Genomic DNA, 19,606 nt, shown 5'->3' with positions numbered 1-19,606 from the left:
TTCTTCCCTGAAGGCTAGTTCACTGAGCATGACACCAGCATCATAAGCAATTCCACCAATTATGAAATCTCCTTGTTGATGATATTTGTGAAGTGGAGGCTGTGGGTAACAGATATTGCACTGAACAGCATGAGTCTGGCATCCCATTGGAGGAAGCAGAGCCAGCAGCAAAATGACTACAACCACCATCCTCAGTACAGAAGTCTGAAGGCTGGAGTATCCAAGAGCAGAGCTGTGAACCCCTGTGTGTACCCAGCGCCACTCCATATCCCTGACTTTTACTGGATATATTTATTCACCTTCACACTCTTTGCTCTCTGTTCTGCTAACAGCCAAAGAAGTTCCTCAGGGGTTTGGCTGAATATCATAACAAATGACAGCCCTTCTGACTAGCTAATTGTGTAGTTAATTATTACTTTAACAGCAATTCCTAAATGGAGGGTGTGGACTCCTTTAGGAATTAAGAAAAGTTGTTTGTCACATATTCTGGAGAGAATATTTCCATCATGCTTTAGTTAGGTAGGAAGGCATGGTAAAGTTTGGAATGACCGGCAGCATGAAGAGGACACTGGATTCAAATCTTTGTAGTAGGGGTTAGCAACAAGGTATTCAGGGATGCGGGTGGCGCTGTGGGTAAAACCTCAGCACCTAGGACTTGCCAATCGTATGGTCGGCGGTTCGAATCCCCGCGGCAGGGTGAGCTCCCGTCGTTCGGTCCCAGCTCCTGCCCACCTAGCAGTTCGAAAGCACGTCAAAGTGCAAGTAGATAAATAGGTACCGCTTTATAGCGGGAAGGTAAACGGCGTTTCCGTGTGCTGCGCTGGTGCAGGCTCGCCAGAGCAGCTTCGTCACGCTGGCCACGTGACCCGGAAGTGTCTCCGGACAGCGCTGGCACCCGGCCTCTTAAGTGAGATGGGCGCACAACCCTAGAGTCTGACACGACTGGCCCGTACGGGCAGGGGTACCTTTACCTTTACTTTTATTCATGGATACCTTATGCCTGCGTCTCCTTCTTATTGCACTATGAGCAGTCTCAATAAATGTTCCCTCATAAATCCACATTAAAGAAGAGGATGTTGGTCAGGATATTGGGGGGGGGCACTTGAGAAGCATTAACTCCCTCAAAGCACCCCTTTTACCAGAGAGTTATGAGTTTGAACGCCAACTGTGAGACGCTTAGTAATATTGACCTGTGATGCATCAAGCTATAGGCACTGACAGACTCCATATGTTTTCTGCCTGCTGTCACCTGCTGTCACCTGCTGAAGGAAGGACAACCAGGAGAGAGAAATTCTTTATGGAGGAAGTTCCCAAGTCTGTGTGTAGCCACTGAGAAGGCCCTCTCCTGCTTCGCTACCAAGTGAACCTGTGAGGGTGGCAAAAACAAGAAAAGGACTTCCCCTAATGATCTCAAAACCCGGGCTATTGAGGCCATTAACAGTGCACATATGGAGGCAAATAATGTGAATAAAAGCTGATTCTTTGAAAGAAAAATTATTTAGTGCAAAAATATGGTTCAAAAGATTTACTGCAGAACTTTACTCTGAAGCAACTTGAAACAAATAAAGTTACATTCAGATAGTTGAAGAATGTCTTATGCTTGTCCAAGCATAGCACACTTGGATTCCAATATATATATATCTTCGAGTGCTAAAATTTCAAGCTTTGTCTTTCCTCCATTCCAGTCTCCATTAGCCTGAGGCTCTTTTCTTGGAAAGAGATAAGCAAATGGACTTGTAACACTAGAGGTTTCATGTGATTCTAAGCTAAACACCTTGTGATGGACCCAGATGAGATTTAGCCCCACTTAATCATTAACTGCTAAACTCTTCTCTCAGCTCTTCTTTAGCTTCAATAGAAGTTTCCATGCTATGCTTCACAACCTAAATACAGACACATTACAGATTTATTTTCCATTTCAGTGTACAATTAAACAATTTTATTCAACACAGGAGCATGCAAAACAATGAAGAAAAGAAGAGAACATAGCAGAACAAGCCAATTTTAACCCCTTGTCTGGTGATCACTCTTCATACATGCATGCTATGCACTCAAATTCTTCAGGTCTTATTTCTTATTAGATGTTCCCTTTCGTTCAACTCAGGCCGCAACACAATAATGTAGCATTTGGGGGCAAAGATGCAACCCAGCAGACCAGCACCAGATGCTAAGATAGAAAAGATCTCCACAGCAACCATGTATTTTCCCTTGGTACTGAGGTAGGTTGGAACAAAAGATACCCAAACACTGCAAAAGACCAGCATACTGAAAGTGATGAACTTGGCTTCATTGAAACTGTCAGGTAACTTCCTGGCAAAGAAAGCTACAGTGAAGCTGACAAGAGCCAGGAAGCCCATGTAGCTCAAGACAGAGTAAAACATAGTCACGGAGCCCTCATTACATTCCAGTACAATTTCTTTAGTGACTGAGTGCAAGTCGACATCTGGAAATGGGGGTGAAGATGCCAGCCACACAGTACAGATGCCTGCTTGAATAAAGGAACAAGACACCACAATGGCAATAGCCAGTCTCTTCCCCACCCACTTCCTCATCCTGGATCCTGGCCTGGTGGCCATGAAAGCCAAAACCACTGTCGTGGTTTTTGCTAACACACAAGAAACAGCCACTGAGAAGATAATGCCAAAAGCCGTCTGTCGGAGGAGGCACGCCACAATTTCAGGTTGTCCAATGAATAGCAATGCAGAAAGGAAGCAGAGCAGGAGAGAAATTAGCAGCATATAAGTGAGGTCTTTGTTGTTTGCTTTGACAATGGGTGTGTGGTGGTGCTTCAAAAATGTTCCCAGGACCAAAACTGTGATCACAGAAAAAGTAAAAGCAAAGCAGGCTAAACTGATGCCCAGAGGTTCCTCATAGGACAAAAAGGTTGTTTCCTTGGGAATACACATATCCTGATTATTATTTGGATATTTTTCTTCTGAGCATATATTACAATTGTTCACATCTGAAAAAGAAAATACTTTGTCTTAATTAGGGAAAGTAAACACATATTCCGTAGAAATAATTTTATCTGTATTATGTTTTAATGGCTATTGTTTAATATTTAATGATGTTTGAATACGAAAGTTTTCTGTCTTGTCTGGTGAAACCCTATTAAGTGGTGTTTGGAATTTTAACTGACATCTGTGAGGAACATTGTGTGTTAGAATAATCTGTAAGCAAAATAAGGCTAGGAGTTGAGGCTAAACTGATGCCTAGAGTTTCCTCACAGGACAAAAAGCTTATTTTCTTGGGAATACACATATTGTGATTATTGGTTTGATAGCCTTTTTCTGGGCAATTTTTTACAGTCATTCATGTCAGCGGGGGGAGTCTGATTTTGAAAAAAACAACAATACACATATTGTGCCGAAATCCTGTATTTTAATGGCTTTAAAAAACATGTTCTGATATTCATATTATAATATAAGTTGTATCCCTTTCAATCAACTGCAGTGCCTGGAAACCAGCAGTCAGATTGCCCATCCATAGCAGTAACGAAAGGAGGAAGGACTGCTGGAAGGAGCATGCAATGGTGCATTTGCAGCAGCACAACTGGATGCCTTCAGCTGCCCCAGCTGCAACAAAACATGTCTCTTCCATATTGGTCGCTACAGTCACAGCAGGCACTGTAACCTTCCAACAGTTTGACTCCCCTCCCAAAGGCACACTCCTCTATTGTCTCCCAAGACAGAGAAATGTTTGTATCACATTTCAAACATGCAAGAAAATTAATTCTGATATCACTCACTCCTCTGACTTTCAGCCTTTGCTCTGTATGGTATATGTATAATTCTTACCCTCCTGGACTGAAATCTCTCCTTCTGAGCATGGGATACAATCATAGCAGCAAAATGGCCTTCCCTCTTTCACTTTCTTCCTAGAGCCAGGATGGCATTGCTCAGTACATAAAGAAACAGGCCGAGACTAATCCACAAGTGAGATAAAATTGAGAATAATGAGATTAGAATATTTGGGGAAATTTTTCTTATTTTCTAAGTAACGCCTCCATCGAGTAAGGTATGATCAATGCTACGAGCAAGTGTTCATTCCCTATATTAGCACAACTGTGGTACCACAGACTTTTAAGAAACCATCTACTTGAATGAATGGAGCTTGGTTGAATGTTAAATGACATTGATTGTGATTTCATGTATACTTAAACTAGTGTCAATATAATTAATTGTACTTCCCCCCTCCAAACAACTTCTAAATTAATACAGTGGTACCTTGGGTTACAGACGCTTCAGGTTACAGATGCTTCAGGTTACAGACTCCGCTAACCCAGAAATAGTACCTTGGGTTAAGAACTTTGCTTTGGGATGAGAACAGAAATTGTGCTCTGTTGGCACTGCGGCAGCGGGAGGCCCTATTAGCTAAAGTGGTACCTCAGGTTAAGAACAGTTTCAGGTTAAGAAAGGATCTCCAGAATGAATTAGGTTCTTAACCTGAGGTACCACTGTATAGACAAGAATATAGCAACCAAAATAATCCTATTTTTTCAATCCATTTATTGTGCTTCTTACAATTTTTTTATGTTGTATTTATTGGACATCCTCATTGTCTAATGAAATTGATTTCTGACATCAAGACAGATAGACAGTGACCACTGAGGCTTACTTGGTTAAAATGGTTGGGCCATGTTATGGCATCCCCATTGATGGTCAACCATTGGTTGGGATCAACATTCCCAACCTTCACTCTATGAAATGATTGGTTTGGGGAAACAATCCAGTTGATCACATCAAATCCAGCCTTTAACATCCCATTCTGGTCAAAGGAAATCTTGTCCCCACCACTGTTGTTAAAGGAGACACTTCTGAGAAAGTGATGGAGCTCAATAAGAAAGGAAAAGGCAAAAGTTAAGAAAAGTCTGTAGTTGGATCTTCTGTATTAAGGTCTGATATTGTTTATGGTGTTGTATTCATTACAGATGTGCTGTGTGATTCAGGGACAGGAGAAATTATTAGTTGCAATTCCTAGAGATTTCAAAGTGATTTCCAAAATTCAATATACAAACAAAATATTTTCATACCAGTACAAAGGCTGATAAAATATTTTTATTCACTTTCATATAGAAAGTTCTTGGACCATAAAGGAAAAGCAGAGGTGGTAGTTAAAATACCCCTCATTTGTGTTTTGTTGGCAGTAGTAGCTTGCCCCCATTTGCCAGTGACACACCTACTGGGAAGCTAGCATTCTGGCTCCCCACATCTCTCAGGTGCTGCCCTCCACTCCACCACCACCCAAACTCAACGTGCTTGTACTTTGGGTTTACACAGTGTGAAAAAGCCTACTTCTTACACCACGTAATGTGGTTTTTGTTTTGTTTTTTAGAAAAGTGATTTCAGAGGCATGCATGCTCATGTATATCCACTCCCAGAAAGGCTGTCCTTGGGATCATAAATTAGTCAGATGCATTAAAGTCTTAATCAGATGGCAACCATAATGCACAATATAGAATAGAACTAGCCATTGTGGAACTCAACAGATGTTTTTTTATTAGAATAGATGTCAGCCCTAAACAGCATGGACAATAGTCTGGGTTGATGGGAACTGTAGTTTAACAATATCTGGAGGACACTGTCCATTGGCTGGACCTGGCTGATTAAAAGGATCAAACAGTCAGATGGAGACCACTCAAGAAAATAAGGAAGGATAAGAAGAAGAGTTCCTAAAGCGATAACTTCATACCATTTCAATAACCTAAAGAACACTTAAAGATAGCCTACATAGATCAGGAACATAATAAAAATGCATACTGTTAATGTGCTCAAAATGAGAGAAGGCTGGTGGTCTGGGATGGGAAATGAAGGAGAGTTGAAAATATGAGGATGGTCAGAGTTTGGGGAGACAGTTTTATTACATATATTTGGATCTATTGTAGCAGAGTTGTAGTGCTCTGCTGCTTGACAATATTGAGCCTATTACCTGCCACAACTGATACTTCTGTCCTCTTCTGTCCTCCATTGCTTGTAAGGACATATCGTTCAAAGCATAGGCTACAGCGTATAGAGCATTGTAGATGCTGTAGCTGTGGCCATTCATGCCCATCTCAAAGAATGGTGCTGGAAGGCTCTCCAGTTTCTCCTCCCCGGTGCATATATTCCCCTCCACATCTACCACACTAGTGTTTGGGAATACACAGCCAAAGGCTTGTCGCCAGAAGTCCCTGATAAAACCATCTTCTTTTGTTCTGAAAGGATTTCGACTCTTAATAAATTGTTTGAAATTTGGTACATCATTAGAGTGAATTGTGAAGGAGAGGACACCATGGAATATTTCTGTTTCCCAGTCCCTTTGATAAAATTGTGAAGTGAGTTCCATTTGGGCTGTCGTTATCCACACTATACTTTTGGGTAACTTTGGTGGATATTCTGCAAAATATGGAATCCATCTTAAAAACACCATGGAATTCGATTCACCATAAAACACAACTACATTGGTTGTACTGCTCATTACTGCATTATGTATTTCTGACCCATCTTCTAGCATTTTGTTCAGTTTAGAGACAGATCTTATCAAAGGGACTCTCTTTATGAAGTTAAAACAGACACCTCTCTGGGAAAACATTGGCAAAACAGTTTGTAACAATCTTTCACCACTATCATTATCTATTACAAGGATGCCAATCCATATCCATCTGAAATGAAGAAGCAAAGAGAGAATCCCTTTGTACTGAAGGGCTTCATGGGGTACCATCTGGTAGAAAGAAAGCCCGAGGTTTCTATTGTTCATCAATGGGACAGAGCCATATATGAGCTGGAGAGAGATTGGGGGAGAAGAAAAAAGATAGTAAAAATAGAATGTATGTTGCATCTTAAAGGTTTCCAAACAATTAAGGTAGGTTAGAATCTAGTGTTGTTCCCCTTTTGGAATCTAGTACTGTTCCCTTTTTCTGTCAGCAAAACAGGGAATCACTTTTGGCTATTTCCCTCCTCCCTCCCCCAAGCAACCACCACTCCTTAAATCTTTTTTGAGAGCATTGAGTAATGTTCCAGAGAAGGAATCTGTGGTGTGTGGGGGCTACAGGGGGCAAGAGGAATAGCAAAAAATGGACCCTCTACATGTTCCACTGATGTATGCTTTTTGTTAATACAGGGTGGTACAATTGGAACCCCTATCATATTAGCAAGCTTTACAAGTAAAACGTAGGAGGACTTTTATTATTCTCATTCTCCAGATAGGGAGTGGTGACTGAAAGTGAATAGATTGACTTAAGGACATTGATTGTACTAGGTACTTCATGTACAGTGATGCCTTGGTTGTCAAACTTAATCCATTCCAGGAGTCCGTTCGATTCCTGGAGCTGTTCAAAAACCAAGGTGTGGCTTCTGATTGGCTGCAAGAGCTTCCTGTGCTCAATCGGAAGCCACATCGGATGTTTGGCTTTCAAAAAATGTTTGCAAGCCGGAACACTTACTTCCGGGTTTGCGGCGTTCGGGAGCCAATTTGTTCGGGAGCCAAACCATTCGAAAGCCAAGGTACCACTGTACTGTTATTATTTTTCATTCTTCAATTGCTAAATCACATCTTTCTGAGAGCAAGGTTTTCAAAATATTTTGCAGTAATGAGTTTGTATTTGGGAGCTAACTTCTGTCAAAGGTTTTGTACAGTCTACATGAGAAATCATAACTCGAGCTATATTGGAATTTAAGCAGCTGCCTCATACCAACTCAGACCATCTGCCCATCTATCTCCAGGACAGCAGTGGCTTTGCAGAATTTCAGACAGTCCTACTAGGAAATGCTGGGGATTGAACTTGGAGTCTTCTTCATGCAAAGTGGATGCTCTACCACTCACCGACAGCAATTCTCTTGCCAAAAAAATAAATAAATATTTTTATAGAAGAGTTTGTAAAAAATAATCATAATCAGGACAGTGAAGGTTCTTGATGTTTTACTATAATTCCTATATTCTGTATTTCTACATAACATGCTATAGGTGCACAAAAGAATTATCCCAGGTTTCAGGAGAGGCCAATCTTCCTCTTCCCATATCTGTGTGTACACATGCAATATCCCCTTTATCCCATTTAAACTTTCCCTGTTGCTTGGATATCAGTTACCAAAGTTCAGAGCACTATAGCTTTGCTTCAAATTTTATTCAGCATTCACTTGGCAGCGTGGGGTCCCTTTTTATATAGGCTATTTTTATACAGTTCTGAACTGTATTTACACTTTTTCTGAATTATGAATGAATCATAAAGTGTATTTTCTTTTGTTTTTTCATCTCATCAGTTAACTCATCTTTAATTAAATATAATCCTACCAATAAAACAAAAGAAGCAGCAGTACTAAGAACATTAAAAAATGGTATGAACAACAGCAGATTAGAATCTCATTTTTCCAGTTTGGAAGTGTGATTTCTAAAAATATGAAGCTTGATTCATTGCTTTCAAGGTGCCCAGTACAGTGGTACCTTGGTCTACAACCATAATCTGTTCTGGAGGTCTGTTTGTAAACCAAAACAGGCTGTAACCCAAGGCGCGCTTTTGCCAATGGGGCCTCCCAAAAAAATTTGTTCGTAATCCCCCCCCAAAGGGTTGTAATCCAAAAAAAGTTTGCAAACCGGGACACACACTTCCGGGTTTGACATGTTTGTAATCCAAAATGTATGCAAACCAGACTGTTTGCAAACCAAGGTAATGTCTTGGCACAATAGAATAGGAAAAATGGTGGGACTAAGAATATGAGTGTTAAATTCCCAACACACACACACACACAAGCAGGCAGAGCTGTCCTACCTGTGGAATTTTATAGTTATTCAAGAGAGTTCCCACATTAATGGAAATTTGGACATCCAGTCCTCCAACAACTGCTATTAGATTTTTCTGGCTGTCACATAGGTAGTTAGGGATGACTCTTTCCAATGATGATAGAAGTCGCATTGTGGCATCATAAGTCTTCCTTGCATTGTTATAGCTGTCATAGATATGGAAGCCCAATGTGAGATTGGGTAAAATCTGAGGGTTTTCATTGATCTCTTTTACTGCAAATGCCAAAGCCAGGATATGCTGGTAATGCTTACTGACTGTGCTGGAATAAGAGTGAGATTCTGTATCAGAATGCTATTCCAAACTTAGTTTAGTTATTGCTAATGTGTTCTGGGTCTCCTTTATCAATAATTAACCATTACAGTATTTATATATAATGTTTCTATGTTGGCCTACATAAATATAAAGGCTGAAGTATAGGAGTGGTCACATTTAGAAGATCACACACTCTATAATATTTCATCATTAGCTTTTTCTTTTTTTGAAAATACAAAATAAAACTAAAAGCATAGCCGAATAGAGGCAAGGGGTAAATATTCACCATGGGCTTAAGAAATCTCTGATAAACATGCTGGTGAACATAATGCTTTCTTTTCCCTTGAAATTTTATTTACTGGCTTTTCTTTGCAGGTTTGTTCTTTATAGGGTTTCAAGATGCCCATATTGAGCCACCTGAGCTTGAGCTGCCTGAACAGTTTAAATCTGAAACGTGGACATACTGGGGGCATGGCGGCATGGGACCACAGAGGGAGGGCATTAAACTGGATCATAAGCATGTTCTGCTTAGTCGCATTACCTGGCAACCTGGCATAGAATACCATTTTTAAATTCTTTGTTTTCCCTCTCCCAGGCTTAGGTAGGGCATTAGTAGCTGCTTTTCTGCTGCATTAGGTTTGGATCTGATGTAACTTTATGCTGCTTTAATTTATGCCAGTTTGCTTTACACCAGTTTCTTGCACATAGGATTGCTCCATTAGTTTTGTATTAGCATGCAAGTCTCCTTAATAGGGACAAAAGAAGTTTTAAATATAAAACCTATAGAGTAAAAAGGACTAAACAAGCCTCAAGCAAACTTTTTGAGAAGTTCAATTTTGTTAAGGAAGGAAGAAAATTGATTAAAAGAAGGAAAGCCAGCCATCTGAGGTAAGAGTGGAGATGAATAGGAAGACACAAATAGAGAAGAGAGTAACTATGGGGGGAAATGTGCCTTATCTATCAATGGCAAATACAGATGTACAGTGGAGCCTCCGGATACAAACTTAATTTGTTCTGGGGGTCTGTTCGCACCCCGAAAATTACATAAATAGAGGTGCACTCTGCGCACATGCGCAGCGTGATTGAGCGCTTCTGCACACACGGTAGAACCCAGAAGCATACACTTCCAGGTTTGCCGTGGCTGTAACCCAAAGATTACATATCCAAAGGGATATGTAAACAGAGGTATGACTGTATATACATACACCAACACACATACTCATATATTGTAATACATCTGTAGGTATATATAATATACCCGCCCACTAACTCAGGGGTAGCCAATGTGCTGCCCTCCTCCAAATGCTTTTTGTACCACAACTCCCTAATACCTGCCCATTGGATATCCTGAACTTCTAGTTCAGTTCAACAACATCTCATGGGCACAATATTGCCTACTGCTTCAGGAAGTGCAGTGATGTTTTCCCTACAGCCCAAGCCAAGCAGCCAGATTTCTAAGGCTGCAGCAATAGCACCCATTCACCCTGTGACAATAGTTTGTTAAATAAAATAAGTGAATAAAATACATAGGAGGAAAAGTAAAGTCAGTAAGGCCATACACAAATTTTTCTCCCAGTTTTTGCCGGGGTTCTTCCATGAAGTGTATTTCACTGATGATGAATCCAGCATGATAAGCAACTCCACCAATGATGACATCTCCTGGATGGTGAAATGTGTGAAGAGGAGGCTGTGGATAATGGATATTACATTGAACAATATGTGCCTTGCATGTCATGCAAGGAAACAGGACCAGCAGGAAAATGATTAAAATCGCCATCCTCAGTACAAGAGCAAATCTTCCCTCTATATATAAAAACCTATATTTTCTTTTACAGTAGAAGCATTAAACCTCTGCTATTAAAACTGCCCACATTGAACATTTTGCATTTCCCTGAGAGGTCTGAAGCCTGGAATAGCAAAGATCACCACTGTAGGCTTTTGCCTGTTCCCAATCCCTCTCTTTATCTCTGACTGGTACTGGGATATTTAGGATGACCTTCACAGTCTTTGTTCTTTGTTTTCCTAGTGGTAACTGAAACTCCACAGGGGTTTGGTTGCACATAGTAACTAATTACTGTCCTTCTGACTAGGTAATTGTGTAGTTAATTATTACATCAAAGGCAATTCTTAAGCGAAGGATTTGGAGTCCTTTTGGAATTAAGAAACATTTGCAGCACTTTTCTTCTTAGAAAAACATGTGCCTGTAGCTCATAACCCATGAGTACCCCCAGAAAAAAAGGAATGGTTGTTTGTTATATTCTAAAGAAAGGTTTTCTCTCACACTTTAGCTACATATTAACATTCTCTGGAAAGTATAGAGGATTGTTTTTAACAACGTGACAAGCATTATACACCACCATCAAAAGTTTGAAGACAACATGATTCAGGACACTTTGAGAGTGAGATTGTTTTCAGCTGACTTCTTAACATTCAAAAAGCACCTTGCCGGGGGTGGGGCAGGCGGCAACAGCAAAAATGGCTGAAAAGCAAAAAAAGACAGTACAATGGAGGGATGGGATACAGACACAATCCTTTCCCCTTACAAATCTTAATTCAGTTTCCCAAATTAAAATTTCATATTAGAAGAATGTGGAAGTCTGTTGGAAAATCTACATAGAGCAACTATAGAATTAAAAACTAAAAAGTATGATGAAGAGATGCAAATTCTTCAGGCCCTATTTCTTATTAGATGTTCCTTGTTGTTCAACTCAGGTCGCAACAAAATAATGTAGCATTTGGGAGCAAAGATGCAAGCCAGAAGACCAGCACCAGAGGCTAAGATAGAGAAGATCTCCACAGCTACCATGTGTTTTCCCTTTGTGCTGAGGTAGGTTGGAACAAAAGATACCCAGACACTGCAAAAGACCAGCATACTGAAAGTGATGAATTTTGCTTCATTGAAACTGTCAGGTAACTTCCTGGCAAAGAACGCCACAGTGAAGCTGACAAGAGCCAGGAAGCCCATGTAGCACAGAACACAGTAAAACATAGTCACAGATCCCTCATTACACTCTAGAACAACTTCCTTAGCCATTGAGTGCATATCAACATCTGGGAAGGGGGGTGAGGATCCCAGCCACACAATACAGATGCCTGCTTGAATAAGAAAACAGGAAATAACAACGGAATTGGTCAGTCTCTTTCCCACCCACATCCTCATCCTGGATCCTGGTTTAGTAGCCATGAAAGCCAGAACCACTGTGATGGTTTTTGCCAACACACAGGAAACAGCTACTGAGAAGATGATGCCAAAAGCAGTTTGTCGAAGGAGACAGGTCGTCTTGTCACGTCGGCCAATAAATAGCAATGCACAAAGAAAGCAGAGTAGGAGTGAGATGAGGAGAGTGTAGGTGAGGTCTCGGTTGTTGGCTTTGACAAGGGCTGTGTTGTGGTGCTTCATAAATGTTCCCAGAACCAGAGCAGTGATCAAAGAAAATGAAAGAGCAAAGCAAGCTAAGCTAATGCCCAAAGGTTCTTCATAAGACAAGAAGCTTATATCCTTGGGAATACACATGTCCTGGTTCTTGTTTGGATATTCTTCATCTGAACATTTATTACAGTCATTCATGTCTATAAAAGAAAACATGTAGCCTTAGTCTCAGCAACATGCTGAAATTGCTCTTTCCTGACAGATAAGATTCTATGTTCATATGCTATAGCAATGTCAGTGTTTTTGTAGCTCTAAAGCTACGCTGAGCACCTCTTGACACTTCATACCACATTGTGACATTTATTTCAATTAATACCTGGTCACAATATGATCTAATCTTAGGTCATGACCATAAAATATGTAAGAACCATATATTTGGTAATTGATACATTTTGATTGGTTTTTGTATTCTGTTTATTTCCCCCTTCTTCCTTCATTAATTAATTTTTGAGCATTTATGGTTTCCAGCCACACCAACAAGTCAACAAGTCAATGGTAGCCCTCTAGGGGTTACGAAAAAGTTCAGGCATGGGAAAGAGAGGAGATGAGGTGGGGGAGGGAGAAGTAAATTAAATATATATACGGTAAATACACAGACAACCAGACATGTAGAAAATAAAATGATGAAAACGATGTGGTCCTGGATGATCACAGAGTGATCTCCTTATTTCACATCCATTGAAGGAAGTGAAATTCTTTGAAGGCAGGGCCCCTTAAGCTACATTGCAAAAGTTAAGTGTCCATTTCACAAATGCATGAACCAGAATAGCTAAGTTGGGGGGGAGGGGAATCACAAACTTCAATTTAAAAAAAGCAAACAAACAGGTAATGTGTTTGAAACCTCAATGTGTAGGTGATACTAAACACTACCTTTGAAAGTTTTCTTCTCTGCTAAGATATCACCAGAACTACCCATTATATAGATACACAGAAGGCACCGTCATTTTTATTGACTGGATCTGTCTTTAATACCCTGATTCAAGTGATCTCATATATCAGATACTTACCCTCCTGATCTGAAATCTTCCCTTCTGGACATGGGATGCAATCATAGCAGCAAAATGGCTTTCCCTCTTTCACTTTCTTCCTAAAACCTGGGTGGCACCTCTCAGTACATAATGAAAGAGGCTGGGACTAATCCATAAAAGAGAGAGCAGAAAAATAATGTTCAGAATGATGAGATTAGAATCCTTTCCTTTGTGTGAACATTTCATTTGTTACTAAAGTCATACCTCTTTTCAAGAGACTCCATCTCTGAATGGAGTCAGAGGCAGCTCATCCTATTTTACCACCTGAGGCAAAACAGGAATTGCTGCCTGATGGCTCCTCCACCATGTCCTGGCTCTCACATAAATTGATGGGAACCAGGGTGCTCCTCAAAGTGTTGCTGATCATTTTCCCTCTGGGAGAGGTCAATTGACAAAATTGTGTGCAGGAATAACCCGAGTCTCCCAGAATTCAGTGGGAGTTGGGGTGCACTTCAAAGTGTTGCTGTTCACTTAGCTTCCCTGTACAGGGGCTTGGAAGATGAGTGGCAATGCTACTCAAATGGCTAACAATTGGGGCCTACCTGGTTAAACCAGTCATACCATGTAATAGCATTCGCATTGATACTGAACACTTGGTTGGCATCTACACTCCCAACTTTCACTCTGTGAAATGATTGGTTTGAAGAAACAATCCAGTTGATTATATCAAATCCAGCCACTAACTCCCCATTTTGGTCAAAAGAAATCTTGTCTCCTCCACTGTTGTTAAAGGACACACTTCTGAGAAAGTGATGGATCTAGTTTGAATAAGGAAAAGGCCAGAATTTAGAAGCGGACACAGCTGGGGCTTTCATAACAAAATTGAATGTTGGGTACAACATTCTGAGTGAGAAAATATTCATGATAAATGTGCTAACTCTTTAGAATTCAGAGATAGATTATACACTTGCAATGATCTGTCACTTGAGCCTATTACCTGCCCAAACTGTTGATTCTGATACTTCTGGCCTCCTTTGCCTTCCTTTGCTCTGAATCTAAGTGAAGACTTGTCATGTAAAGCATGGGCTACAGCATAGACAGCATTGTAGATGCTGTAGCTGTGGCCATTCATTTCCATCTCAAAGAATGGTGCTGGAAGGCTCTCCAGTTTCTCCTCCCCAGTGCAAATATCCCCTTCCACATCTTCCACATCTGGATCTGAGAATACACAACTAAATGTCTGTTGCCAGAAGTCCTTGATAAAACCATCTTCTTTTGTAATGGAAGGATTTCGGCTCTCAAGAAATGGTTTGAAATTGGGGACGTAACTGGAATGAATTGTGAAGGACAGGACACCATGGAATATTTCTGTTTCCCAATTCTTTTGGTAACCCAGGGAAGTGAGCTCCATTTCAGCTGTTGATATCCACACTAAGCCCTTTGGTAGGCTCGGTGGAGTTCTCGAATAATAGGGAAGCCATCTCAAAAACACCATGGAATTAGATTCACCATAAAACACAACTACATTGGTTGTACTTTTCATTATTATATTGTGTATCCTTGTCCCATCTTCTAACATTTCATCCAGTTCAGAGCCAGAAGTTAACATAGGGACTCTTATTTTAAAGTCAAAGCAGACACCTCTCTGGTTAAATACTGGCAAAACAGCTTGCAAAAATCTTTCACCATTTTCATTATCCATTACAAGGACCCCAATCCATGTCCACCTGAAATGCAGAAGCAAAGAAAGAATCCCTTTGTACTGAAGGGCTTCATGGGGTACCATCTGGTAGAAAGAAAGTCCTAGGTTTCTATCATTCAACAATGGGACAGAGCCATATATGAGCTGAAGAGATGAAGAAGGCAATAATAATCAGATATATATATAGTATATTGAAGGTTTTAAAACATATCCATGTAGGTATATTGAAGGTTTTAAAACATATCCATGTAGGTTGTTCCCTTTTCAGATGAAAGCCATATGTCAACAAGATAGGGAATTACATTTTGTTGATTCCCGCTCACCTCAAGGGAAAGAACTGCTCCCTAAACATAGAACAGTTATTTGTGGAGTATGGGGGCTAAAGGGGACAAGAGGATTTTAAAAAAAACAAACCAAAAACAAAACTCAGCTCATCTGTAAGCTCCTTATGCAGCTACACTGGTTTCTAGGTGCCTCCCCCATTTCTTTCTTGTTGGAATCATCTGCATTTGTGCCTTCCGTATTTCACCTTTAAGAAACTCCCATCCATCTTGGGCTCCCTTCTCTCTGAGTATTTCTGACCATGAGATCTCACCTAGTAGTTCTTTAAGCTTTTTTGAAATCAGCATTCTTACAATCCAGAGTGCATGTCCAACTACACATAGCTTTCCCTTGCCGCTAACTGTGTTTCCTCCTAATTGTGTCTACCTGGATGTCCACATAAATAGTGAATGCTTATCTCCCTTGAACTCTCCTTGTTGCCTTGATATTAGTTACTCAAGTTCTGAGCACTTGATTTTCTTTAAATTACATGCAGAGTCCACCTGGCAAGGTGTGGTTCTTCCATACACTGATGGTTTTTATGTAGTCCTATTTGCACTTAATTTTTCCCGCAATGGTGAATGTACTATGAAGAATATTTTCTTCTACAGTTTAAGCCCTCTTTTAACCTCCTGAATTTAATACAATCGAAACAATAAAACAAAAGAAACAGCAGAACTGGCAGCATCATAAAAACTCTATCAGCAACATCGGACTAAACTTCTTGTTTTTCAAGTTTGGCTCTGAGATGCATGGAAAAAATAAGTCTGTCTCTTTTTTTGCAAGGCACACATTAACGTCTTTGAATCATAGAATATGAAATGCAGTATGTCTAAGAATATATGTGTTAACTCCCCATGTTACACCCACTCACCTACAGACAGAGAGATTCCTACCTGTGGAACCTTATAGTTACTCAAGAGAGTTGCCACGTGAATGGAAATTTGGGCATCCAGTCCTCCAACAACTGCTATTAGATTTTTTTGCTTGTCACATAGGTAGTTAGGGATAAATCTCTCCAGTGCTGATAGAAGCAGCATTGTGGCATGATAAGTCCTCCTTGCGTTGTTATAACTGTCATAGATGTGGAAGCCCACAGTGAGATTGGGTAAGATCAGAGAGTTTTCATTTATCTCCTTTACTGCAAAAGCCAAAGCCAGGATGTGTTGGTAATGCTTAGAGACTACACTGAAATGAAAGTGAGATTCTGTTTCAGAAAGTTATTCCACACTTTTTAAAAAAAGCAATGTCACGGTCTTCTGTACCTACTTTTTTCAAAAAGCAAGTATTACAGCATTTATAAGGTATATATATTTATAAAAAGATAAACAACACCAGTGTTTACATTGAAATTTCAACAATGGACAATTAGCATATTTTGACCAATAGATGTATCATGGTGTACAGTATGCAAAGAGACTGGATAAAAGCACACACACAAAAAAACTTTTCAACATGTCAGTGAGCACCATCACTATTTGAATACTCAGAAATTATACATTTTAAATTAGGAGGGTGGTGAGGATAAAGACAACTTATCAAGAGTTATCATGGTTTGAAAATATTTTGTTTAATAACCCAAAGAAAGCAGTTTCCAAAATATACCACCAGGCATTGCATTAGCAAAATTAGCCTATCATATTTGGAAAAATAAGCAGCAAATTTACTAAAAGAAAATCCTAGGAATGATTGTTTATGGGGGAAGCTCAGTAACTTTATTGTAGCTTCTCTACTGCAGGAAAATTGTTTAAAGGTGATAGATATGGTATCAATCCCTGGTGATAATTTTAAATATGATGAGTGAGATTTTATCTATTGTACATGAATCTGTAAATCTGTTAATGGCTTTTGGAAACTAAGATAGCAAGTTATTAATGTTATCTTAGCAGAAAGACTGAGGCTAGAACCTACAATGTTTTTATTCAGAATTGTAAAAGGAATACTGTTTAAAGATCAGGAGGATATTGCTCTTTATCTAAATGGAATTGGGGTGGGTTTTTTTTGTTATTCTATGCTTTCTTTATTTTTATGCTTTTATATTCTGTGTGTGCAATGACTGTAACTTATTTTATAAAGCTACCTTTTCTCACCAGACCCTCAACCCTTGCCTTAAACACCTTAGCTTTTTCCTACAACTCAACTCAAGACGCCAATGTTTCAAGGCTGTAGTTATCCCAGTGTCTGAAAAAGACAAGAAAAGCAAACAGTTATTAAGACCTTACACAATTGGTTCCATCAGCACAGGCAAAGGTTCTTCTTCGAAAGGTAGTAAACTGGTGACGATGCCAGCATGATAAGCCACACCACCGATGATGAGGTCTCCTGACTGATGATATGTGTGAAGTGGAGAGTGTGGATAAACCATACTGCACTGAACAGTGTGAGCCTTGCATACCATGTGAGGAAACAGTGCCAGCAGCAAGAGCACTAAAACTACCATCCTCAATACAGTACAAATCTTTCCTCTGCACATAAAGTCCCCCCGCTTTTATAGCACAATAACTACAGCTTCTGTGGTTAAAACTTCATGATTTGAATGTTTTACATTTTCCTGATAAGCCTGAAGCGTGGAATAGCCAAGATCAGAGCTGTGAACCTCCCCCTGTTCCCAGTCCTTCTCCCCAGCTCTGAATTGTATTGGGTATATTTATGACATCCTTCACAGTCTTTGCTCTTTGTTTTGGTAATGGCCATGCAAATTCCACAGAGGTTTGGATGACTATCAGAACTAATTACTGTCCTTTAATTGAGAAGTCAGTTGTTAAATTAAATGTAATTGTTGAGTTAAAATTGGAAAGTCCCTGTGCAAATGAACAAACATGTTTGTCTCATACTCTGGAAAGTTCTTTTTTGACACAGATTTTCTCTTTCACTTAGGAAAGGAAGGGGCAAAAAAGTTTGAAATGAGAAAGACGACAACACTATTTTCAAAACAACCACCACAACCACAACCACAACAATGTTTCCTGTTGGCATTAGCTCAGCCTCTCCTACATTGAAGTCATTATTCTCCCCCTCCCCACAATGGCTATTTTGTATTATATGATGTCCCCAATATGGCCATTTTGTGATATACCATGTCAGCCATTTTGTGAATGGTGCCCACAGAACTTTTTTTAAAAATTCCAATGTGTAAAATGGCTTCAAAAAAGTGGTGATGGCTGGAAAGGGAAAAGAAAAAATGTGGGGTCAGTAACCAGGCCCTGTAGCAACTATTAAGAGTCATGGTCAAGGAGGGCTCCCATATTTCAAAAAGTAAAAGCCAGGACACCCCAAAATTGTTGAGCTTGCTGAAGATCCAGGACAGACCTCTGCTTCCAGGAAATGCCCCCTGAATGTCATTTCCACCTTTGAAATTCCAGTAATGTCCAGGATTGTGGTCAGATTGCCCTCTGACCTCCCACCAGAACATCCTGGGAAACTTCCAGTGCATCCCACATGATTGCTCCCAGCATTGTCAGCAAAACACTGAGACCTTGGGGTGGGAGGGAGGCTGCACTCACTACAAAGTAACTGGACTGATACTTCTCCTTTGAGTGTCTGGATCTTTACAGTGATTAAAACAAAAACTCATGAGCCTGCTCTGACAAATTGGCAAGGCATATTGTGGGTAAAGCTGCTCTTGTTCATACTGAACCACTCTTGATACAAGTCCTGTGTAGATATCCGGAGCAACATCTAATTATTTTGTGGGGGATCATTTTTCAGATAATGAACCCTCTGGATGTGGACACAGTGCTTTGGTAGAGGATTGGCCTGTTACCTACATGCTTAAACATTTCCCTTCTTAGTTATTAGAAAGTGTAACCCTGTTGATTCTCCCAATTTACTCAAGAACTTTTGATACCACAGACCATGGCATCCAACTGAATTGACTCTAAGATGCAGGAGTCGGGGATATTGTGTTTCCATTCCTAGCCACAGGGTCTGCTCATGTTTGAACAGTTGATTTCAACTTGTATCCATTCTTTATAATATATGCATGAAGTAAGGGTATAACACAGGATTCACAGGATTCACAAATGCCAGGCTGAATCAATGTGATTTGGAAAGATTAAACAGGATCCCACCCCCTCCTGAAATTCAACATGAGAGAAAGTTGTACCTTCCGATTATAGAGTGCAATATGGTTGATACTGGGGAAGGCACACTTTTAA

At 40.0% G+C, this 19,606-nt stretch overlaps 2 protein-coding genes across 2 annotated transcripts; both read right to left on the bottom strand.

Moving 5' to 3' along the window:
• Positions 1 to 1,244: 1,244 nt before the first annotated feature.
• On the bottom strand, positions 1,245 to 11,090 carry LOC128398865 (vomeronasal type-2 receptor 26-like). Its single transcript, XM_053360127.1, has 6 exons — positions 10,971 to 11,090; positions 10,588 to 10,715; positions 8,744 to 9,035; positions 5,929 to 6,558; positions 3,798 to 3,924; positions 1,245 to 2,962 (listed from the first exon to the last, which is right to left on the bottom strand). Exons 1-6 carry the CDS (start codon positions 11,088 to 11,090, stop codon positions 2,061 to 2,063), a joined length of 2,199 nt encoding a protein of 732 aa, XP_053216102.1. The 3' UTR covers positions 1,245 to 2,060.
• Positions 10,578 to 16,656, bottom strand: LOC128400227 (vomeronasal type-2 receptor 26-like). The gene is made up of 3 exons (XM_053362341.1): positions 16,346 to 16,656; positions 13,466 to 13,592; positions 10,578 to 12,598 (listed from the first exon to the last, which is right to left on the bottom strand). Exons 1-3 carry the CDS (start codon positions 16,487 to 16,489, stop codon positions 11,697 to 11,699), a joined length of 1,173 nt encoding a protein of 390 aa, XP_053218316.1. The 5' UTR covers positions 16,490 to 16,656; the 3' UTR covers positions 10,578 to 11,696.
• Between the last annotated feature and the right edge of the window lie 2,950 nt (positions 16,657 to 19,606).

The sequence above is a fragment of the Podarcis raffonei genome, chromosome 13, assembly GCF_027172205.1.
Source record: "Podarcis raffonei isolate rPodRaf1 chromosome 13, rPodRaf1.pri, whole genome shotgun sequence".
Taxonomy (NCBI): Eukaryota; Metazoa; Chordata; class Lepidosauria; order Squamata; family Lacertidae; genus Podarcis; species Podarcis raffonei.
This window is presented reverse-complemented; position numbering and strand designations above follow the sequence as displayed.